Source organism: Mesocricetus auratus, unplaced genomic scaffold (assembly GCF_017639785.1).
Source record: "Mesocricetus auratus isolate SY011 unplaced genomic scaffold, BCM_Maur_2.0 Super-Scaffold_100011, whole genome shotgun sequence".
Taxonomy (NCBI): domain Eukaryota; kingdom Metazoa; phylum Chordata; class Mammalia; order Rodentia; family Cricetidae; genus Mesocricetus; species Mesocricetus auratus.
Window position 1 is genome coordinate 81,449,426 of NW_024429195.1, and position 24,245 is coordinate 81,473,670.

The 24,245-nt window shown below is 50.2% G+C and overlaps 1 protein-coding gene across 3 annotated transcripts in view; it reads left to right on the plus strand.

Annotated features, from left to right (window-relative positions):
• The window catches only part of Chst11 (carbohydrate sulfotransferase 11), a 206,951-nt gene extending 189,289 nt beyond the window's left edge, over positions 1-17,662 (plus strand). For all 3 annotated transcript variants that reach the window (XM_005083809.4, XM_005083808.4, XM_021235105.2), the window contains exon 3: positions 12,462-17,662. In XM_005083809.4, coding sequence (XP_005083866.1) covers positions 12,462-13,316 — 855 coding nt within the window. In that variant the 3' untranslated portion in view covers positions 13,317-17,662. The remainder of the gene's footprint in view (positions 1-12,461) is intronic.
• The last annotated feature ends 6,583 nt before the right edge of the window (positions 17,663-24,245 follow it).

The window sequence follows — 24,245 nt, forward strand, 5'->3', positions numbered from 1 at the left end:
CTTGGGGTCCACACTGTGATCAGAGTGTCACATTTAGAGGTGGTATGTCTGTGTTGCATTGTCAGGGAGGGCCCACCCCGGTTCTGGAGAGCCACCTGTGTGGACAGCAGTGTCACCCTGTGATGGGACACATATGTGCTAGGGACACCTTGCTTTTATTCGGTTGGAGTTTGGGGTCCCTATGGAGGGTTCTAGGCTGAATCACTAAGAGGAAGGTAAGGATGTGCTCGACCCCTGACTCATGAGTCCTACCTTCCTCGTGCTCCCCACAAAGTGGTCCTCCTTGTACAGAGTATGGACAAAGAACATTCGTAGAGAAGGGATAGGAGTCCAGTGATCATGAAAATGACATGAGCATAGCATGTTCGTTCAGGGGAGGAGGAGGGAAGCCCACTAGGAAACAGCCAAGGCCTGACCTAGCTGAGCTTCAGACTCACCCAGAGACATCCGGTTTAGTCCCGTAGTGCATTAGTCAGAGTTCTCTAGAGGATTAGAGAACAAATATATATTTACAAAGGATTTATTAGAGTGACTTACAGGCTGTGGTCCAAACAGCCCAACAATGTCTATCAACAGAAGGCCCAAGAATCCAGCAGGTGTTCAGTCCACGGGCTGGAGGTCTCAGCTGGTCTTTAGTGCGCACCGGAACCCTGGCGGAGTGGGCTCCAATGCCAGTGACGGACGTCTTGCTAGTGAGAGAGAGGGCAAGCAGGCAAAGAGAGAAGCTTCCTTCTTCTGTGTCCTTTATGTAGGCTGCCAGCAGAAGCCGTGCCCAGAGGAAAGATGGGTCTCACCACCTCAGAAGATCTGGATTAGAGTTATATCTTTCCATCTCGATGATTTGATTAAGAAAAAAAATCCCTTCACAGGTATACTCCAGCACTTGGGTTTTAGTTAATTTCAGATGTAGCTAAGTTGACAATCAAGAATAGCCATAAAACATGAATTTCCAGATGTTTCTGGTTAGAAGAGTCTGAAGTGCAGAGACAATGCCTTGCCCTTCTGGACTCTGGCCCAGTTTGGAGAGTGCCCCAGGCTGACTGGGCTACAGCCAAGTTCTTGAGGAGTGCATGGGCCCTCACCGAAGGCATCTGGGGAGCCCACGAGGACAGCCATGCGGTTCACCTGTGACTAAGGGGCTCTGAGAAGCAGTTCAGCCCTGACCCCTCCCAGGTGTCTGTGAAAGACAGGGGCCTGGACCCAACCTCTAGTTGTGCTAGGGACTGTACACACACCACCCTGAAGCCCTGGCCTGTGGCAGCTGGAGGGAAACACACCCCTCTACTGCCTGTAAGTCCTTCTTGTGTGTCTTGATGGGGACAGCTGTGCCTTGGGAAGACTAGAAGGCAAAGCCACATGCTGTAACTGCAAGCAGCCTCCAGAAACAAAACAAAACTGAACATCGCTTTGGCTCCAGTATGCCTCCCTCTGAGCAGGTTCTAACTACTGACTTCAGGAAGGGATGCAACCTCGCTATCTCCTGCAAAGTTTAATTAAATTGGGCTGCATAACTTTTCCTGTATGGATGCAAGCTACAGATAGAGAGGGCATCAATGACAGACAAAGAAAGAACTCTACCCAATCCTGAGTGAACCGGTGACTGTATTGGAGTTAGTTATGAGAGGTTATGTACAAGAGCGTGGATAACTCAGAGGCAGCTATGTCACCAAAAAAGTCCACCCGAGCATCATGGGTGGCAATGCACAAAAGCTGCATCCCTGTCTGTGCACAGCTTGCAGGCAGCTTCACCAGAGCCTTGCAAGTCTTCTCTGTCTTAGGGACTTCCTGAGACTTGTGAGTTTTCTTTACTTCCTAAGTCCTGCAAGTTTCCTTTACTGGTCTTGCACCTGGAGGGAATGTTTCAGTTCAGAGGAAAACTACACAACAGCAGCCTGTTCTCATGGATGGGTCAGATAGAAGTCCAAGTCTTGTAACCTGTGTCGAGCTGAAGATAAGTACCCCAGCACAGAACGGCCGGTAATGGACATTGCCGTTTTGATGCTGTGAGCCCAGGCATCTAATGCCGTGCTAGACTCTGTCCTATGATTTACTGGTCTGCAAACCGACACTAACACCCTGAGTTGGGAAGTGCCTGGTACTCTATCAGACATCTGGCACAGATGCCCACAGGTGAATGTGTAGTCCCCTTTTGCCTAGACACTCTGGAGTCATAGACATGTTCATGAGTGATCATGTGGTCTAGAATATCCTAAATCCTTCTGTTTCTCTCCAGACCTCCCACTGACTGTCTCCCCAGTGGCCACCTGGGGGAGCGCAGTGGAAGGAGTGGAGATGTTCGGCCTCTTCTTGGTGGACTGTAAGGTGTTTTTTTGTTTGTTTGTTTGTTTAAATTTTTTGTAAGGAAACAGATCTGAGGAGATGGCGAAGTGCTTGCCATGAAAATATGAGGTCCTGAACTCTGATATTCAGGGCCCAGGTGAAAAGTCAGGCATGCATAGTGGTACACACTTTATAATCCCAACGCGGGGGGAAGCAGAGGCAGGTGGGTCCCTGGGGCTCACCAGCAAGCCAGCATAGCCTCATTAGTGAGCTCCACACCAGGAGAAACCTTATCTCAAAAAATAAAAACCGTGCTGGACAGTACTTTAGGAAAAACACCTGAGGTTGACTTTGTGTGCTCGAGTGTACACACACACACACACACACACACACACACGCGCGCGCGCGCGCGCACAAAGACAGAATTCCCCCACCAGGTGAGTCTGCACAGAAACCTGACCTAAAATGTCTGCCGGATAGGGGAAGTAAAAGCTGAGACAGATACTGGCTTCTCCCCTGGGAGGCCGCAAGGCTGTCCCTGCTGTCACCAGGGGCAGGTTCTTCTGTTTGTGACAGCCATCCCCACAGGACCCATCCCCAGGCCCTGGCCCTAGTTGCTGTTCATTCCCTGTTCATTGCTTTGTCACAGAGAATGCCACTTAGAGCACAAAAAAAGGTTCCCAGGGCCCCTCCCTCGGTGACTAGTGTAATTATGTCTGAGAAGCTTCCTCTCCCCTGGGCCTCCCCTCCCCCTCCCCACCCCTGGACTGGTCCAACATAGATGGGTCAGTCTACTCCGAGGCCCTGAAAGCATGTGCGCATGAACACACACACACACACACACACACACACACACGCATGTGCGTGCACATACACACACGTGCACACACACAGCCTGTGGGTGTACCACAGATAGAATCAGCCAGGATCTTACCCCAGTCTGTCTGCCCTGTGTCCCCCACCATCCCCCAACCTCCGTTAGTTGGCCTCTCGTTTGACCAGCCTATTTCTGATCTTTTCGGGGCTTTGTTGGACACCCCTGTTTGAGAAGACTCAATGGCTTTCTTCCTAAGCTGAATGAACACTGTCAGCCAAGCACACAAGCTTCCTCTCTCCACCTCCCCATCTTCCCTACCATGTGGTACCAGCACTTGGGAACACTCGCACGTGGGCATGCGGAGCTCCCTGCTGGTGTCTGACTCAACAGCAGTCATGGTACTGTCGGCCCATTTTACAGACGGACACACAGAGGCCCAAGAAGGCTGAAGTCTGGGAGTCTGGTCCGGCCTCCCTGTTTGCCTCAGCCTAGCACACTGCAGAGCAGTCTCTTTCCTTAGCCTGTCCTGTGCCACAAGGCGCACTCTCTCCCTGAAATGTGTCTCTTCTGGAACTGCACTCAGCAGGTAAATACTCTTGCTACACAAAATGGAGGCCTGAGTTTGATCCCTAAACCACATGGAAGAAAGAGAACCAACTCCCAAGTCCAGGCGGGTGGAAATGACTGACCCAAGATACTAGCTGTTGTCAGTCTGACCTTCACCTGGGAACCCAAAGCCACCCCAGCTAGGCAGCCATTGCCCGGCAAAGCAAACTCCCTCAGGGTTTGTTCAGGGTTTTTCACGGGAGGGACCCATTTCCTATTAAATATTATACCCAGAAATGGATTCATTTAGTTGTTCCTGTTAGCCCAAGCAGGCAGAGGCACTGTCCTTTAAAAAGAAATCCGCCAGTTAGTTCCCAGTTCTTCTCTCATTTTAATGAGTTCCCAAATCAGGCCAGCCCAGGAGTGCCTCGGTTGCTCCCGGTTATGATTAAGAAAGTAGGCCACCTGCTCAGTTTTTGCCACTGTCCTGACTCCACAGGTCCCACAGAAATGTCTCCTGAGAACTGGGAGATGCTTGAGGACCTGAGTCAGCCCCTGGGACTGCATAAAAAGGTGGGCGTGGTGGCGGGCGTGGTGGTGTTCGCTCGGAGCTTCAGCCTTGCGGAGACCAGCAGGCAGCTCCCTGGGGCTTGTTAGCCGGCCAGCCTAGAGAGTTCCGAGCCATGAGAGACTGGCTCAAAGAAGCGGGAGGACCTCTGGTTTCCGCACGTGTACACAGGCACACGCCTGTGAGCCTACACACAAATGAACTGGTACAAGGGAGGGGCATCCACTTGGGTAGAGGAAGTTGGGGGTATTTTCCACAGAGCACAGAGGTGGGCTAGAACCTTATACATGGCAGCAAGGCCCTGGCTGGCTCATCCCATGCCCTGGGAGCCAACCCTGTACCTCCAGGCGGGCTGCTGGTTAGATAGAATGAGAAGATTCTTCTCAGTGCTGCATCCTAGGACTGGATGGCTAAGCATCTGCCAGAGTCTCAAAAAGCCTGTGGTTGGGAATAGATGGTCGCAAAGGAATGTCCCAGCCCTGGGTTATGAGCCCACTCCCTAGCCCCACATATGCAATAGTTCAAAAAAATCTACAAACTACGTGGTATTTGCAGTTCGAATGCCCCCAGCTTGGGTGTCTTACTCATCTCTGGGCTCCAGGTCGTCTGCGTGGCTCTTGTGCACAGCTGTGCGTCCTCAGTTGTAACCTAAAAAAAAAAAACCGGCAGGCGCTTACATTCTTCAGCTAGTGAATTCAGAAATGCTGGTCCCAGTAGCGCCTCCCTGTGGCCTTGCTGGTACACTGCCATGAGGACCACACATAAGCCATCTTCCAAGAGATGTGGCAAAAGTTAGCACTAGAGAGATGTTAATGTGTTGACACAAAGCTAATCCTCCTTTAGGAATCCTGCAAGTATTAGGCACCAGTGCTGGGGGCACCAAGATGCTTGGACCACTCCCAGCAGCCCTGGAGACAGGAAAGGCACTGACTCTGTCCGTTCATGGTGATGGAACTGTTGAAGACAGGCAGCTAGAGCCTGTGGAGCCTGCTGCTGGGAGTGGCTCCTGGGGCCCAGGTTTGTGGGTGACTTGTGGGAGAGGGAGGAAGACTTTGGGACTCTATCCACAGGACTGACTCAGTCCCAGCCTCCTTCTCGCCAGAAATGGTGCATGCAAAGTTGCAGAAATGAGGGATGGGGTTTTCTTGAAACCTGCTCCTCCAATAAGAGAAAGGCCAAAGGGCATCAGAAATAGGTCTATCGGCAAAGTGCTTGCCATGCCGGCATGAGAACCTGGGCTTGATCTCCAGAGCCCACGTGAGAAGCTGGGCATGATGGCATGTGCTTGTAATCCCAGCACTGGGGAGGCAGAGACTGGCCGGTTGGCGGGCACATTGCCCAGCAAGCCTAGTGAGTTTAGGCCAATAGAAAGTTCTGTCTTTAAAAGGGAGGTGGTGACAGCCAAGGTTGACCTCAGTAAACACACACACACACACACACACACACCCCACACACACACACACCACACACACACACACACACACACACACACACACACACACACGCACACACATACCGCACGCCCTGAAGTCTGCCCCCGCTTTACAGTGTTAACCCTTTGATAGCTAATCTCTGTACAGCTGGGCAGTTGCTGTTCTGATGAACAGCCGCCAGTGTGCTGCCAATTACATCTGTCCACTTTCTCTGTCCGTGAGGTACCGCTCGCCATGAGCCGGGCATTGTGTGCCAATGCCAGATGTGCTTGGCGTTCACTGCAGGGCCCACTCCTGGAGAAAGAAGCCCAATCAGCAGTTCTCCGGGTGAAACAAAGCAGCCAGAGCTGGTGTGATGGGAAGACCCAGTGGTCAGGAGCAGGTGTCACAGGGTCAGATTCCGAGGGTGGAACCAAGAGGCCACAGTCACCAGGTGACAGGGATCCTTGCCCATGCTGAACATGCAAGTTCAACAATGGCTTTGCAGTTGTCTGGCTGTGCTGACAGCCCCTCCCCGGACAGTCCTCTACAATGATTTTAAACAGAAAGAGAATTTCTACTTCTGTGGTGACCCCTGTGATTCGGCATGGTGCCTTTTGCTATTCTCTGAGCCCTCAGTCCTCAAACAGCCCTGAGAACTGCAGTTACTGTCCCCATGCTGTAGAATGGGGATCCACGGCCTGGGGGCCAAGACGCAGGGACAGCATGTTGGGCAGAATTGCTGCTGAGTCTCTGGAGAGAGGCAGGAAGGAAACCACACAGCCCAGTGTCCAGTCAGAGGCCAGGAGAGTCAGCGTGACCAACCACACCCACTGCCACCTACCTGCTTCCCCAAAATATCACGGGCAGCACATCCTTTGGGGAAGCTGCCAGCCTCCAGTCCCCATCCTTCCTCCTGCCAACAGTGACTTCCAAGGTCCCAGAGTGTGTCAGAGCCCGCTTGCCCTTCTGACTTCAGATTTCTCAGGGATCAGCCTCCTACGCTGTGTCAGAGCCCTGTCCCCTCCTCACCATTGTCCCTTTTCTGGGCCACCATTCATGGGAAGCCAGTCCAGCTTGACATTCCTCTGCCTGAACCCCACTTCGCCAGGCCCAAGCCTCCGGAAGCCCACACGGTGGGTCTGAGGTGTAAATAAGACTCCTCCAGCCGCACCCAGCTTCCTGGACAGAACCCAGTGCACACGCCCTGTGCAAAGTCCCTCCGGCCTCCCTGGTGTGTTCATCCTCCGCATGGCATAACTGCACCTCCTGCTTCCTGACCCCACTCAGCAGGCACCAGGGTTCTCCGCTCCTCAGAGCTGTTGCGGTCAGAACCGATTTCCCCTAAGCCCCAGGGCCCGCCTGTGATTGCTCTTGTGCGTTTGTGCAGCTTCAGACTCTGGCCCAGGGCCTCAGTGGGAAGAGGGACTAGGCACCAGGGGAGTGTGCAGCCTCTGCAGTCGCCGAGGACCTAGACAGCCCTGTATCCCATGTCATTTACTCAGGCCCGCACCATTCATGCATGCATACATGCGTGCATGTGTTACATTCATTCGTGAGTATATGTACTTATTCACGCATTCATGCATGTGTGCAGTGACTCTTGTGCATACATGCATTCACACATTCGTTCAACAAACCTTTGAATAACATCTACTTTGTGTCAGGGGACAGAAAAAGTGGGAGATGCCACTGGGGGTGTTGAGAGCAGAGTGGGTGAATTGGGACAAGCCTGCCAGACGAGGGCTGGGCCTCAGAGCTTCCTCTTTTTTTCTTTCTTTTTTTGTTTTTGTTTTTGTTTTTTGTTTTTTTTTGGCTTTTACGAGACAGGGTTTCTCTGTATTGTTTTGGAGGCTGTCGGTCCAGCCCAGCCTCAAACTCACAGAGATCTGTCTGCCTCTGCCTCCCGAGTGCTGGGATTAAAGGCATGCGCCACCACCACCCAGCAGAGCTTCCTCTTAATAAACAGATTAAGTGCTTTTCTCAGGGTGCCTGCCTGGCTTCTCTTTGTCCCGGGGTCCTTGAACTAAGCAGCTAGCCAGGTGCAGCAGGGCCTCCAAGAAAGCACCTTCTGGCGAGCCTTACTATCGGGTGTCAGGGAGGACACCAGCTGGTTACTCACAGGCAACCCCAGCCCCAGCAGGTCCAGTGAAACTTGTCAAAGCTCACACACCCAGGTCCCAGCTTGGTCTAGTTGCTGACTCTGGGCTCTCTGAAGCCATGGTTACTTACCCCGGCAGAACCAGGACCATGGGGTCACTGGCAACAGACCTCTGGGATAGGAGTAGAACCCTGTGTAACAGGGATGTTAGCAGCCCCCCATCCCGATACCTATGAACTGCCAAAGTGGGGTCCCCAGTTGACTACCCTGGAGATGGTAACTCCCAGGTGTGTCTAGACCAGGAACCACATGAGTCAGTGTCTCAGAGCTGTCTTCCAGCATGTGAACTCCAGCCCCAGTTCCTTGACCTTGAGCAAGCTACTTCTCCCTGTGCCTCAGTTTCTTTATCTGTAAGTCAGGGACACCGACAGTGCGGCCTCCAGAGAGCTTGAGGTTCAGTGGTGACTCGCGTGTAGTAAGTGCAGTGCTTGTGTTCGCTGGGGCTGTGGCTTCTTCAGCAAATCCACCCATCAAGTGCTCTTTCCATCTCTTCGGCTCAAGACGGTGGGTGACAGCCGGGCCACAGAAATACAGGGAAGGACCATCTCAGCCCGTAGCCCTGGGGTTACAAGCGTGCACCCCACACCCACCTTGTTCTAAGTGGGTTTCAGGGAACGAACTCAGGTCCTCATACTCACAGGAAGCATGTCACCTACTGACTCATCCCCACAGCCTTGCGCTCAGATTTATTAACTGGGAAGCCCAGCCTTGGCCCAAGCTAACTGTTGCAACACGTGGGGGAGTCATCGGAAACTTCCAGATTTACCTCTTTATCTGGCTTTCCATATCCCTGTCTCCCCAACCACAGACAGCGGGGGGGGGGGGTGCTGCTTGCTTCCGACTGGGTCTTGCATCCAAGGAGACTGCAGACCTCACAGGGCAGGCTGGCTCTTCCTTTTAAGATAAAACACAGTAAAACTCTAAAGACTTCTTAAAACACCCCCCTAAGCTTGGTCCTCACACTAATTACAGTTGCCTTTGAAAACGTCCAAATTAAAAATAGACATCAAATCAAGCATGCCGGATGCAGCCCAAAGCCAGGAGCTGTGTTCTGGACATCCTAGGCTCCGCCCTGCCCTGGCCTGTACTTTGAGGACACCACAGGGAGATGAAAGGAGTTGGTGGCATGCTGAGGGTAGTCTTTCGGCATCTGATAGTGAGCTGTGTTCTGTGTTCTATCATTAAGGATGGCTGTGAATTGATCCAAGATGTTAGGATACTGCCGTTTGCACACAGCGTGGATCTGCAGCTCTCAAAGCCTGGTCCCCCTCAGCAGCCTCACTCAGCGTTTGGTTGAATTACCTCTCCCACTCGAATTCATGTTGGGTCCTCCAGCCTGAAGGGGCCTGGGGTGTGGCTGGATATGGCGACAGGGTTTTAGAAATGCCACTGAGGAAAACCAAAGCTGCTTGGGTGGTGCTGTGGTTCAGGGGTGCCTGTCCAGAGGAAGGACAGTGTGAAGAACCAGCAAAAGAGGCCATCATGGGTCAAGCCTCAAGGGGACACCACCCTGGGGGACTTGGTCTTGGAATTCAGTCTCCACTTCGGTCAGGAATGCTCGGCTGTGGGTTAAGCCTCACCCTGTAGATCTTGGACAATCTTAGCAGAGGAACACTGGCAGACCCTCCGTCTGGCTATGTCCCCAGCTCAGGCTAGAAGCCAGGTGGTAGCTGGGACAATGTGACCTCCGCACATGCCCATAATTGAGAAGCACTCGCGTAAACTGTCACTGGCGCTGAGTGGAGCCAGCCCAGCAGACGGTGACAGGGCTGGGGGTGCGGGCTGCTCCGCAGGGCAGATGTTCTTTTCCTGGATTCTGCGGCCTCTGTAAGAGTCTCAGGGCTCCTTCCTTGAGAGGACTAGAGGGCCGTACATACCACCATGTTCTGTAAGCAATCCAGCCTTGGCATTCAGGCAGACAGAGACCGAGCCTTTGAAGACTCCATCCTGAGCACACTGAGTCCGAGAACCTCCCTCAGTGACCAAACTTTCTGAATCCCTTAGATCTGGTGCATTTTCTGCCCCCGATTTATTTGAAGTGCTTTTCTCTTTGATAACAAGAGCGAGGAAACCTGTCTCATTTCCCCCGTGCCCCTGTTGCTCAGAAGATCACAACCAAACAATATCCTCAGAATCGCACACAAATCCTCTGCTATGATCTCCTCAAACCCTTTAGAAAGGGAAGAAGGAAGAAGGGAAGGAGGGAAGAGATTCATCTTCCAGCGCTGACAGAGCCGCCTGCAACCCCTGCTCTTTAGAACTGGTGGAACGTGGTTGGCAGGCAACAGTGTTCCCTTCAAGGAACAAACTGATTGTCATGCGTGTCTTCTTCACCCTTTGTCTTCTGCTGTCCCCTCAGATACCCAAGCCCCTTTGACAGCTGGATTGTGCATGGGATGTGTAGGAAGCCTGTTATTTGTAGAAGTTATGACTCACTACAGCTCCTCTGGAGCCCTGGATAGACACAAGAATGCCATCCACTGCGGTGACACTAATATGTTTTTAAGTTGCAAGTCATAACTCCTTGTTGTCCGCTGAGTGGACATTGGGGCTACTCCCTGAGGTCCCTCCATCTCTGTCTTGGCATTCAAGCAAAGAGCTCATCTCTTCCGACCTGTTCAGGACTCCGCTAAACCCAGGTCTTTTAATGCAGGCTTCAAAGAGGTCAGGTGGAATTCCTGGAGCCTAGAGTTCTGTAGGCGAGATTTCTGTCCTGCCTGGTCCTGACACACATTTAGGCCCAAATAAACACACAAAGACTTATATCAATTTATAAACTGTTTGGCGGATGGCTCAGGCTTCTTATTGACTAGCTGCCTCTTAATTATTAACCCATTTCTATTAATCTAAGTATTTCCATGTGGTCTTATGGGAGAAGGGTCCGGACCTGTTACTCCTTCCTCCCCTACATGGCATCTCCTGGTGGCCTCTTTCTACACCTCTCCCCAGCCTTCTCTTAATCTGGGTAGCCCCACCTATACTTCCTGCCTCTACTGGCCAATCAGTGTTTTATTCATCAACCAATAAGAGAAACACATGTACAGAAGGACATCCACCATTAGAGTTCTGTGTAAGAATTTTATCACTTTTGTGTTTTGTCTTGGTGATTTGATTTTTTTAGTGTGCTTGGGTGTTTTACCTGCAAAGTATGTCTGTGTACTGTGTGCATGTGTGGTGCCCACAAGAGGTGTTGAAACTGGAACTGGAGTACAAGTAGCTGTGAGTCGTCACATTGACCCTGAGAATTGAACTTGGGTGACCAGATGGTGCCCATAACTGCTGAACCATCTCTCCAGCTATAGCGGTGATCCATTAAGCATGTCTGGCTAGCAAGCCCTACCCTAGATGTCCTAGTTCCCACCATGTGACATCAGGGTGCTGGCCTCAGGGATGCCATAGCATCCCATTTTATCACCTGGAGCTACTGAGAAAGAAACAGAGAAAGAAGATATGTATCAATCAAGTGAGGTCACTGAGGCTGAGTCTCGGCATTGAGCCCCTAGACTGGAAAGGGACTGCGATCAACTTTGAAGGTGGCCAAGACCCTACACTCTGCTATTTTAAGTGCCTTCTCTCTACAGACAAAGCAGGCAAAACTCGCTGAAATCAGGGTTCCTGTCTTTGGGTCATCCCACATGGCCTGTGCACATTTTGTGGTAAATCATACAAATTATGTCTCAATGCTGGAAGTCCGGGACTGGCTTCATAGGTCCCACCCGAGCCCTGGGTTCCACTGACCTACACATTCATGCATTCTTGGGTCTTAAGGCCACTTAAGGCCACAGGGAAAGCATGACATAGACTCAGGGCTGAGCTGTGAAGGACATCCAAAGTCAAGGGTGTTCAGAAAATGGAATGTCCCTTTGCAGTGTGGCCAAAGAATGTGTTGAGCCTTGAAGAATGGTCAAGTTTGTGTCAACAGAGATAGGGAGTGGAGAGTCCAACAGGGCCCAGCCACAGAATACTGTGGCAAAGGTGAAAGGTGACCAGCTGGCTTCTCTGGAGTAGTCTTCTGTTCAGAAGGGGTGAGGTGTAGGCATGAAGCTGGGAAGGCAGGGAATGAACCACCATTCTAGCACCATCTCTGTTGTTGTGATAAAGTATCCTGACCCAAAGCAATTTGGCTTACAGTTCCGGACCATAGCCCGTCACTGGGGCAACTGAAGGCAGTCATACTCAGTCAAGGGCAGAAAGAACATAATTGCATCCTTGCTCACTTACGAGCATCTTTCACTCTTACAGAGCACAGAGCCCAGCATAGGGAATTGTGCCGCCCACAGTGGTCTGGGTTTTCCTACATCAATCAACAATGGAGACATTCCCCAACAGATATGACCACAGGTCATTCTAATCGAGATAATTCCTCATTTAGACTCTTACCCAACTATCCCAGGCTGTCTCAAGTTGACAGTTAAAACTAACCAACCCATCTACTTTAGGGAGGGTTTTTTGCTCTCAGAGAACGCAGACATCTTCCCTGGAGTTCCCCCTCTGACCTCTCTGGAGCCTCCCACGCTAAGCAGTTAGGCTAAGTCTCCCCTCACCCTGCCTCCTAACACCTTGTACATCACAGGGTCCAGATAACAGTTTGAACAAATGGACCAGCCTCCATTGTAACTACACGGGAACGCTCTAGATAAGCGCTGACTCTCCCTTCCTCTTCTGTCCCCTCTGCAGCTGGAGCTGTCCAACACTGCCATCCTGCACCAGATGAGACGGGACCAAGTGACAGACACCTGCCGCGCCAACAGTGCCGTGAGCCGCAAGCGCAGGGTGCTGACCCCCAACGACCTGAAGCACCTGGTGGTGGATGAGGACCACGAGCTCATCTACTGCTATGTGCCCAAGGTGGCGTGTACCAACTGGAAGAGGCTCATGATGGTCCTGAGCGGCCGGGGCAAGTACAGCGATCCCATGGAGATCCCAGCCAGTGAGGCCCACGTGTCGGCCAATCTGAAGACCCTCAACCAGTACAGCATCCCGGAGATCAACCACCGCTTGAAAAGCTACATGAAGTTCCTGTTCGTGCGGGAGCCCTTCGAGAGGCTCGTGTCAGCCTACCGCAATAAGTTCACGCAGAAGTACAACACCTCCTTCCACAAGCGCTACGGCACCAAGATCATCCGTCGCCAGCGGAAGAACGCCACGCAGGAGGCCCTGCGCAAGGGGGACGATGTCAAGTTCGAGGAGTTCGTGGCCTACCTCATCGACCCCCACACGCAGCGGGAGGAGCCTTTCAATGAGCACTGGCAGACCGTCTACTCCCTCTGCCACCCTTGCCACATCCACTACGACCTCGTGGGCAAGTACGAGACGCTGGAGGAGGACTCCAATTACGTGCTGCAGCTGGCCGGCGTGAGCGGCTACCTGAAGTTCCCCACCTATGCAAAGTCCACCCGAACTACCGATGAGATGACCACAGAGTTCTTCCAGAACATCAGCGCCGAGCACCAGACACAGCTGTACGAAGTCTATAAACTGGACTTTTTAATGTTCAATTACTCAGTGCCAAACTACCTGAAGTTGGAATAAAGGGGCGTGGGGGTGTTTGGGGAGAGGGAGAGAATCCTGCTTTTTAATTTAAGATTTTTATTTGTCAAAAGAATTCTATGGATACTGGGTTATTTTGTAAGTTAATATGTCTCTGGGGGGGGGGGATGCTGCGAGCGGCATGGTAAGAATTATTTAAATCACCCGTAGGAAGGGACAGCTGTCTTTGCAGGGGAGCGGGGTGGATCATCCCTGTTTTTTAGAAGTGGAAACTGCAACACTGTCTCCAAGGTGTCCTTGTGTTCTGGTGAATTCCACAAACTGTGCGTTCCGTAAAGTCTAAGGATTCTTATTTATAGTTATTTAAACGTGGTCTCTGTATAGGTTTCTCTTTGTGGCAGGAGAGTGCTCATGCCTTTCTAGAAGAAAATATGGTCTGCGCTTTGCTGGCTATGGCTTGTTTAGGAGTGTGACTGTGTCCCCACTAACCTCTCATGGAATCACGCAGTGACAGCCGCTGGGATGTGTGGATGCCACTCAAGACAGCCTGCTAGAAATAAGCAAACTGTCCTTGCACTAAGACCCTGATTGCCAGCAACCCCAAAGTCTCTTGCAGTAAAGAAATGCATTTTTTAACCCAGGAGAGAGTGTATGATAGCAATTTCTGTTCACCAAAATTAGCAGTCTATAAGGCTTTTTGTGGACATTTTTAACTGGCACTTGCCAGTTCTAGTGAAGGCAGAAAAACTGTTGCTTTATGTTTGATAAATATTTATTGAATATCTACTATTTTCCGGGCTTGACTGCAGGTAGAACATTGAGTGAACCCAGTAATCTTGGACCTCAACAATCTTTATGTGAACGCAGGGCCTGAAGCTCAACGGTGAACCAGCCCTATCCTTGTGGTCTTCATGTGGGTTTTTTACTGTTCTCAAGTGGCCCAGAGAGTCCATGACCCTAGCAAATTTGCATTTTTCTACAGCTCAAATTTGAAAACCACACATTTGGATCAGTCAGCTTAACTAGCTCAGTGACCTAAGTTCATTGCCCACCACAAGAAATGGCAGAAACCTTGTTGATCATGTATGTCTACTGCACTGTCTTGGTAGTGGATGCCTGTAAGCCTCAGTATTCTCCAGACACAAATGAAGGAGTGTGGTGATTGATTAGTGATGTCTGCCTTGGGTAAGGGATGGGGAACATTTCTCAAGTGCCTCCTACTGTGGTCACCAATCCACCTCTTCTCCTGCCTGCCACTTAAAAGAGTGTACTGCATATGTTTGCAGATTTGCAAAGATCGGGCGTGAAGGTCAAAGGTGAGCTGTTGGTCCCCACAGGCACCTGCATAGCCTCCCACGTCCTTCATTGACAGAGCATCCAGGAGAGCCACCCAGAGTCTTACCCCATGCTCCCTCTCCTCCACAACACTGGAAACTGGTGTTTCCTGCTCTGGATGATCGGCACCCAGACCTAGTCCTCATTTCTAGTCGTTTCTGAGGCCTCTCAGTTGACATTGAGCCACACTCCCGTTATAGCCAGTGTCCAGGTGGGGGGAGATGCTGTATATAATAGTTCTAATGATAGGGGAGGGAGTGGGTGTACATTTTGCTTTCTGTGTTTTAGTTGGTTTTGTTTGTTTGTTTGTTTTGTTTTGATGCAGTATAGAGTGAAGAGGTGAGAATATTCTGAAAAACAAAAATGAATAATTTATTCACAGAAACTATTAAAATGGTATTGATAGGCTCACATCGAGCCTGAGAGCAGCATCTGCTGCAGGGTCTCACTGAGGAAATTATTTTATTTAATGTGAGCCAGAGTGGCTGGCTGCGCTATTTATAAAACACAGGTACCTTCCCCAGTCTCTCTCCCTTGCCTTTGATAGATAGATTTATGTCTATTTGTGTCTGACCAAGAGCAGTGACAGACTTTGGCTGTCCCTGGAATAGGGTGGGGGCCCCTGTCCTCAGAAACTGGCCTTCTGCTGACGTGGCAGTCTGTGATGTTGCTGATGTATGTTCCGCAGAGCCCCGGCTCTGTGGGGCATCAGTTTGGAGGGGTTTGTGGTCACATATCCTTAAGAAACAAACAGGTTCCTCTCTGCAGGACTTTCAGAGCCTTCAATACATGGTCTGCCTTGTGAATCTGGTGGAATGCAGCATTTCTGGGCTGCATGACCTGGGTGTCCTGTATGGCAGATATGTCCTAGCTGGCATTTCACACAGTAGCCTTCAGTGAGGGTGATCTAGCTTGTCTGAGGTCTGCAAAGATTAACAGCTGCCTCCTAGATCCCTCCACAAACAAACACGCAAAGCGGCACCACAGAGTCTGCCTGGGAACTTTATGGAATGAATTATGCTTTACCTAAGCTCCATCTGGATGCTGCCCCAGACGGTCATCCTGTTCCTCCAAACACAGGGGAGGGACGTCTAGGGTGTTGGGGGGGGAGGTGGCATAAGGACACAAAAATAGCCCCCACTTCCTGGCCTTAAAGGCCACTCCTTGGGGATGATGGCCTCATGACAAACACTTCTCACATGCACCCACAGTCTAGAATCATGTGCTTCGGGGGTTTTAAATGGAGATTCATGTTGATTTCCATGTTTTGCATTTGTTTGTCTTTCATTTGTGGTACAGTGCTATGTGCAGATGGTGGTTACTCCGTTTCTCTCTCTAAAGTGACAGAGATTGTCCTTCAGGGAACCGTGTATCATCACTATGCTTGTGGAATGAGGGACTCCTTCTCCTGTTTTGTGTTTGCATTTTATTTCCTATTGACAATTTTTAAAATATGTATTGGTTCAGCTGTTTTGTAGACTGTATAAAGTATTCTGTGTCCCTGGCTAAAAATGTCCATTGGTGATGTTGCTTGGAAACCTGAGTGTTTTCCGCGGGAAAATGTTGAAGAGGCTCTCTCTCACATGCCTGCCATGCCTAGCTAGGAAAAGGAGCTGCCAGTGCCCGGCTCTGAGCCACTGTTCAAAGGACCAGGTACAGCCAAGTAGAATGACAAGGACATGCCTGCTTAGCCTGCCCCTTTCTTGAAAATGTCTAGAATATCAGCCACAGGGGTCCCTGCCTACAATCCCTCCAGCCTCCCCTGCCTCAGTGTCCCTCTCAGCTGGTCTGAGAAACAGGGCAGCCCATTGGTCGGGAATCAGGCAGACCACCTGGTCCCAAGGGCAAGCCTTTTCTCTCCTGCTTGTTCAGCCAGAAGGAGAACTGTGGGGACCAGAAACTCCACCCTGGCCAGCCCTCTGGAGCACACGAGACTAGCCTAGGCTCTGAGAGAGCTCCCGGACATTGTGCAAGGCCCGAGGACACTTAGCTCATATGATAACAATCGCATTACTATCCTGCTTCAACTGACAAAGCCACAGAGATTATGCTTGTTTTCCCACTCGCCTCCTCTGCCCAGTCCTCCTCTGTACACACATGCACACATGGATGTGCACACACATGCGTGCACATGGATGTGCACACAGACACATGCACACCCATGTGCTCCTGGCACCTGACTCCCATCCTGGGCCACCTCTGTCATCAGGACTGACTCCCCCAGGTTCTGCCCACCAGCACCCCTAGCTCTTCCCTACCACAGCTAAACAGACCCTCTGAATAGGCAACAGGGTCTTCTAAAACCAGCGGGACCCTTGGACAGCCGCAGGCAAATTTGGTCTGCTCTCATCAGGTACAAAAGGCGGTATCCGTATTCTCGTCTGAGCATGCTCAGTAAGGCATATGGACATAGAGTTTAACATCTTTGTGGAGTGTGTGTTTTTTACATATTTGTACGCAGTCGAGGGCCTGTTGTAGAATTCTCTCCCTGTATCTTACTATACTGTTAAAGAAGCTGAATTCCATGTTGCCAACGGATGTGTGAAATGTTCCCGAACCTTCCTCCAGGAAAAGCCATTCAAGCCTGATTATTTTTCTAAGTAACTTCAATTAAATTGAAGAAGAAAAAAAAAGCTGTCTTCTGTATATGGTCTATTCGTGCCTCACTGTTGAGACTGTGGGGTGGGGTGGGCTGCGCCCTCAGCCTATGGCTGTCCTGCTGGCATGTGTCGGTATAAACATGAGATTCAGCCATAGTGAAGCCCCCTTGTCCCACCCCTATCCTGGTGACCAGGTCCTCTTTACTAACTGGAAGGACGAGACTTTATGACATTCTGCTTTTCTCTAGAAGTCTCTGTGTAAGTCCTACTGACTGTGTGGTCCTGCCACTGGGTCTAAAACAATACAGTGAAGATCCCGGAAGATGGTGGCAGAGCCAGTGAGCCGACCAAGACTGATGTATCCTCACACCCTGCACCCTGGCACTGGACTGTGTCTCTCTGGGCAACTACCTACTCTTTTTTATTATTAAATATTTCTTTATTTTTCATGTACACTGAGGCTTTGTCTGCATGAGGATAACATATTCTCTAGATCTGGAGCTACAGACAGTTGTGAGCTGCCATATGGGTGCTGGGAATCGAACCCAGGTCCTTTGGGAGCGCCACCACTGCTAAGCTATCACTCCAGCCCCCGTAACTGCAGGAAACCACAGACTCACCTGCAGACTCCATTCTGTTTCTCTCGCCACGTCACCTCCTGTTTCGGCTCATGGCATGAGGAGTCCACCGGGGTGGGAGTGTGTAGCAGTTGGTCACAATGCACCCATAATCAGGAGGCATGGGAATTTGAACTCTGGTGCTTAGCTCCCGGTCTCCTTTTTACTCAGTTCAGAATCCCAGCCCAGGCCATGATGCCACTCACATTTGGAGTGGTCTTTTCACCTCAATCTAAAAGCATCCCTCACAGGCATGCCCTAGAGGGTTGTTCCCTTCTAAACCCCCATGGAGTTGACAACGGTCTTAGTTAGGGTTTCTGTTGCTGTGAAGAGACACCATGACCACAGCAACTCTTACAAAGGAAAACTTTTGATGGGGTGGTTTACAGTACAGAGGTTCATTCCATTACCATCATGGTGGGCCAAGGCAGCATGCAGGCAGACATGACCCTAGGGCTGAGAGCCCTATTTCTTGATCAACAGGCAACAGGAAGTGAACTGATACATTGGAAGTGGCTTGAGCGTATATGAGGCCTCAAAGTCTGCCTCCACAGTGACACACTTCCCACTTCCTTCAACAAAGCCACACCTCCTAATAGCACTACTCCTTTTGGGGGCCATTTTCTTTGAAACCACCCCAATAATGAAGACTGTCCATCACAGATGGGCAATGTCTTTGTGTGTTTCCTGTTGCTGTAATAAAATGATTGAAGTGGGGGTTTGGTGAGCATGTTTATTTGCTTCATGGTTCAGGCAGTAGAATTATGCAGATGTCCTAGCAAGAAAGAGACCCTCTGGGTACATCACAACAGAAATAGGAAGAGAACAGCACCTACCAAGAGGGATCCAGCAGGAAAGAGGGACTCAGGAGTCAGGTCTGACTATTCCTAACTCCCTTTCATAGCTTCAGAACCCAGTATGAATCTTGACGTACACACACTGATGCTATCCAAATTTCATAATCCATCTTTTAGTTTTGTTGCCCAAGTCTCTTCCCTATGTTTTTTCATGGAGAAATCCCACTTGAAGGCTGCTTCTAGGAAGTCTCAGAAAAACCACACAGAGCAGGTATCAGTGACACAAGACAAGGGGTGAGCTTGGTGTGTAGCAAGCTCATAATCACAGCACTCACTGAAGCAGGAGGATTGCCCTGAGCTTGAGGTAAGCCTCAAGGAAATTCTGTCACTCTGTATGTGTGAGAGACAGTGTGTGTGTGAGTGTGTGAGAGTGAGTGTGTGGTGTGTATGTGAGTGAGAGTGTGTGTGTATGTGTGAGAGTTTGTGTATGTGTGTGTCTGAGAGAGAGTGTGTGTGTGTGTGTGTGTGTGTGTGTGTGAGAGAGAGAGAGAGAGAGAGTGTGTGTGTGTGTGTAGTCCAGAGATCAACTTTCAGTATCATTGCTCAGACCCATCCACCGCATTTTTTGTGGGTCTCTCCTTGGCCTGGGGCTCACTAATTCATCAAGACTGGTTGGCAAGCCAGCCCCAGAGTTGGGATTACAAGTGTGTACTTATGTCCAGCTGTTTTTTCCCTCGCATGGGTTCTAAAGCTCTCACACGCATCCTCACGCCTGTGTACGGTGCGCTTTACTGAGTCCTCCTGCTCAGCCCTCTTCTGTTTTCTGCCACACTGTGTAAGCTGCCTGATGTGCCCGCTCACCAGCTGTCTGTGCCACCTGCAGAGGGCCGCACACCCATTTCTGAGGTCACTGTTACTCTTGCAGTTAGGAAATGCCCTTCGGGCCATTGTGCTGGTCCATGGGAAACAGAGCAAATGAAGACCTTCCTAACCACCGCTGCTTCCATCAGAGGGGCTGAATGGCTTCTTGTCTGCTGCTGCTAACCAGTAGGAAATTCTGACAGCGTCACGGGCGCCCTCTGTCTGACACTGCAGGAAGTGCAGAGGCTAAGGCTTGTGGGGGCTGCTCCCCCTTTCCCTCAAGACCACCACCGCCACCGCACACGCCACCACCACACTGGGTTTTACTCACCCCCAAGAGAAGACAGGTCCAGTCACTAGTGAAAGGGACAAAGTGCTCCATCTTGGAAAGAGGTGGGTTTTTCCCAGGGTATGACTTTCCAATGGTTTTTTTTTTAATAAGAACATTTTATAATAGATATATACATAAATAAAACAAAAGATTTTTAAAAAGAAAGTAAGAATTAGTTTATACCCAAATTCAAGTCAGAAATCAAATTATGTACTCATTTCTCGAATGGTCTGCCAGGGAGACAAGAGGCCTCTTCCTGGGAATGAAAAACAGCCTTGTGCTTGTTTCTTCCTAGAGCCCAGGCTGTCCTAGAACTTGACATGTGACTAAGGATGACCTTGAACACCTGATCTTTCTACCTCTGTTCACTAATTCCTGGAGCACCAGGCATGCAGTCCTATGCCCAGTGTTAGACTCGAACCCGGGGATTAGACACATGCTACCAAGTACTTTACAACTGAGCCACATACCTGGCTCCCCTTCAGTGTAATTTTTAAGATGATGACACATCTTGGTGTGGAAACATAGCAAAGGCTTTGGAATCTTCCACACTGTCCTAAATGAGCCCAGCATGGTCAGGACCAACTCAGAAACAGTCACCGCATTGAGCCAAGCTGTTGGCAGAAAGAAGAACAAAGTGATTACAGCCAGACTGGGCTCTGGGTGTGTATGATGGTTCCTGCAGAGCCACTCTGCCCCAGTCCCAACAGTATAGGCCTCAGTATAGGCGATCTTTCTGTGTTCTGCTAGTCAGCTCTTTCCCAGCAGGCTCCCAAGTAACCACACAGAGACTTATTACTAACTATAAATGTTCGGCTGATAGCTTAGCCTTGTTACTAACTAGCTCATACAACTTAAATTAACCCGTATTTCTTATCTACTGTCTACCATGTGTCAGTAACTCTCTTCAGCACGGCATGTTCATCTCCTGCTTCCTCTGTGTCTGTGACCCCTCTCAACTCCAACCTTCTTCCCAGCATCCTCTCTGCCCAGCAGTCCCGCCTAACCTCTTCCTGCCTAGCTATTAGCCAATCAGCTCTTTATTAATAAACAATGAGAGCAACACATCTTCACGGTATACAAAACGATAATTCCATAAAACCTTAGGATGTTGGTTTTCAATGTGGTTTTTTTTTTCCAAATTAGGGATTTCCTTGTGTGTGTGCTGTATTACGTTTGCATATAATGTGTAGATATATGTGTATTTCAGCACACATGTATCACAGAGCACAAGCACATGTGTTTGTATCATGTGTGTGTGTGTGTGTGTGTATGTTAGCACACATGCATCACATAACACAGGTGGAGGTCACTACCTCAGGTGACATCCTTCAGTGACCCTTGTTTGAGAAGGGGTTTCTCAATGACTGTGACACACACCATGCGAGTGATCACACGTGCTTCTAGAGTGTCCTATGTGGGCCTGCAGTCTTCCCACACCCACACAGGGATTCCAGACTCACGAGTATCTTTGTGATTTCCCTCCAGCATTTTAGTGGATTCTGGTGACACAAGCAAGCATAGGACAGAGTTTAGCTTGGGGTCCCATTTGGTTTGGGGTTATGCACAAACACACACACACACACACACAGCCTTGTAATTACACGCTTTACACAGACCTCTCTCCAAATAATACTCCTAGCAACCTTAGAACCCACTCCCCCTGAATTAGGCTACAGATGCTCACAGCCCTGAACAACAGTATGGATTTCCTACTCCCAGCAACAATCAAATTTACACAGTTTCTATTCAAGTGTATTCCCAATGTATGAAGATCAGAGGTGTGATCCGGCCTGAACTGGCTTGGGTTACATGCTCAGTGATGCAGAAATGTGTCCTCTAATAACCTTTTAGGTAGCAGCCCCTGTTTACCGTCTTATGCCTATGCTTATGTAAACTGGGTATATATAGCATTAAAATAGGATGTATTATAGGAAGGGACATGTGCATTATGCATTCCCACAGACATGCATAATGGGAAAACGAATATATGACCTAATCTGTCAATCAAAATAGAGAACCGCCCAAATCATCTCCCTTAGTAACCATCTCCTCCTCTTGAAGCCCCAGACAGCAACGGGTCTTGAGTGCTCTCACTGAAGTGGCCTGCTGTCAGTCTTGACGGTACATCCCTCTGTAATCTATCTCTTGCTTCACTCTGAATAAAACTGCCTTGCTTCTTTGAAAATCCAAGTAATTTCATCCTTTATTATCCAATTCTTTCACAAGTAGCATGGGGATCCAAACTCAGGCTCTCAGGCTTGCCTGGCTAGTTCTCTGTTCGTTGAGCTCCCAGTGCCAAAGTAATATATTTTCTTCTATTTTTAGTACATTTCATGTATTTACATGTGTGACAGTTTGTGTGTAGATATCAGAGTACAATTCTCAGGAATGTGACCTTTGGATAGCAAGCCCATGTCACTAGGATTGTCAGCAAGCAGTACCCACAGAGCTATCATTCCAGGCCCTAAGATATGTGTTTTCATAAGAAAAGTTGGTCATAAAGGGATGCAACTTTTTTTTTACACTAATGCATGGTCTACTTCTTCAGATCAGAAAGCAGACGAGGATATTTAACAAGTGCTGCAAGCTGCTCATCCCTTCAGCAACGAGGAGGGGATTTGCCCCTAGGTCTGGTGACTCTACAGCTCACAGGCGTCCTGTGCCTTTGGTGAGCCAGGAGGAGGAGGAAGAGGAAGAGGCAGAAGGAAGCAGCAGCAGCCGCTGTGGAGGTCCAGGAGGAGACAGATACGGAGTCAAACCTGAAGCACAGAGACAGAAGCTGGTCAACAAGTTGACAGATATTAACATGGGAGAAAATGGGAGAAATAGAATAAGAAGGGCAAAGTTCAGGCTAAAACAGACATAGACACTGGATCATCTGCCAAAAAAGACCCTGCCCTCATGGCGGACAGCACCTCCTCAGGCTCTGTCCAGCCTTCAGGGCAGCAGCTCAGGGCCAGGCACCGTGTTGAAGTCGCCAGTCCCACAGCAGACTCACAAAGCGAGCACTGTGGGGGTGGAACCATGTAGCTAGGATGAGTGACCTTCCCAAGAGGTGGCCCGCCAAAACCAAGGTAAGAAAAAGACCAGTGGGCACTGGGAGTGTCTTAGCCACATTTACTTTTCATTGCCCATGATCTCCTTGTACAAGACCCCTCTGAGCAGGGCTCCCCTGTGGGCAGGCCCAGATCTGTGAGCAGCAGAGAGCCTGGGGCATCCCCAGCTCCCTTGGCCACCGTCCCTGGGAACCAGCAGCTGTGCAGAAGGAGTCATTCACTCACCCACTCAAAGGCAGGGCATCCACCCTGGTCAAGGTCAGACATTGCCTGGAGCAGAGAATGTGAAATACTTGGCCTCTTCCTTAAGAAAGAATGAATTCAGAACTGCTCAGATACTGGCACACGTGCCCCGTCTCTAGACATTCAGACATGATGTTCTCATCTACAAAGTCAGTGAGCCACACAAACAGGTTTTAAACACACACACACACACACACACACACACACACACGCAGCGCATGCATGCAGCGTACGCATAAAAGCTAGTCCCATTTTAGGTAAGTTTCTAATTCTGCATGAGGCTGCATTCATTGCAGTCCTGGCCCGTGTGGGCCTGTGTTAAAGGACAGCTGATTTACACAGAAGAACAAAACAGCAAATGCTGCCTGGGAAAGCGTGACCCACAGGGTGGAGGGCAGGTGAGGGATGGTCCCAACCACATGGGGTGTGAGAACTCTGCAGAACAATCCCCACAGCAAAGAACTGCCTGGCTCTCGGTTCGGGAGCACCCAGACTGGGAACCCCGAGTTCATACAAAACTCAGAACACGGGAGACGGAACCCGTGGCTCTCGGGAACTGGGGGTGGGCGTGGGGACAGGCGGTGCAGGGAAGACAGTAGCTGTCTAAGCTGGCAAGGGAAGACTACGGGACCTAAAGCCAGAAGACAGGCATTCGGGGACATGAAGGAGAGGTTCTCAAACCTCACAACTCAAAGTGTGGTCTGTGGGCCAAGGACGCCATTCACTACCGTTCACTGTTTCTGACACCGCCCATCCTGCTGTGTTCTAGGAAGCTCCGCCCATCCTGCTATGTTCAAGGAAGCTCCATGGGGTGGCTCCTGGGTGGACCCGTATTTGCTGGTTGGGAGCATGGGTCAGAGGCAAAGCTGTAGCTCTGAGGGAGGGCACCTTATGCCATTGTCTATTGTCCCAGAAGCCTGGAGGGACACAGAACAGGGAGCAGAGAATCTGGGTGGACAGATTGTGCACTACACAAGGCCTAGCTCAGGGGAGGCTTGACCTTTACCCTGAAAAGCAGGACCCCCTTTCTGTATTCTGCTTGCCAAGCTATAGGCCCCAAACGCGGGACTACCTAGAGAGTGCATTGGTACAAATTGCACAGCACCCGTGACTTCAGCCACGCTCCTA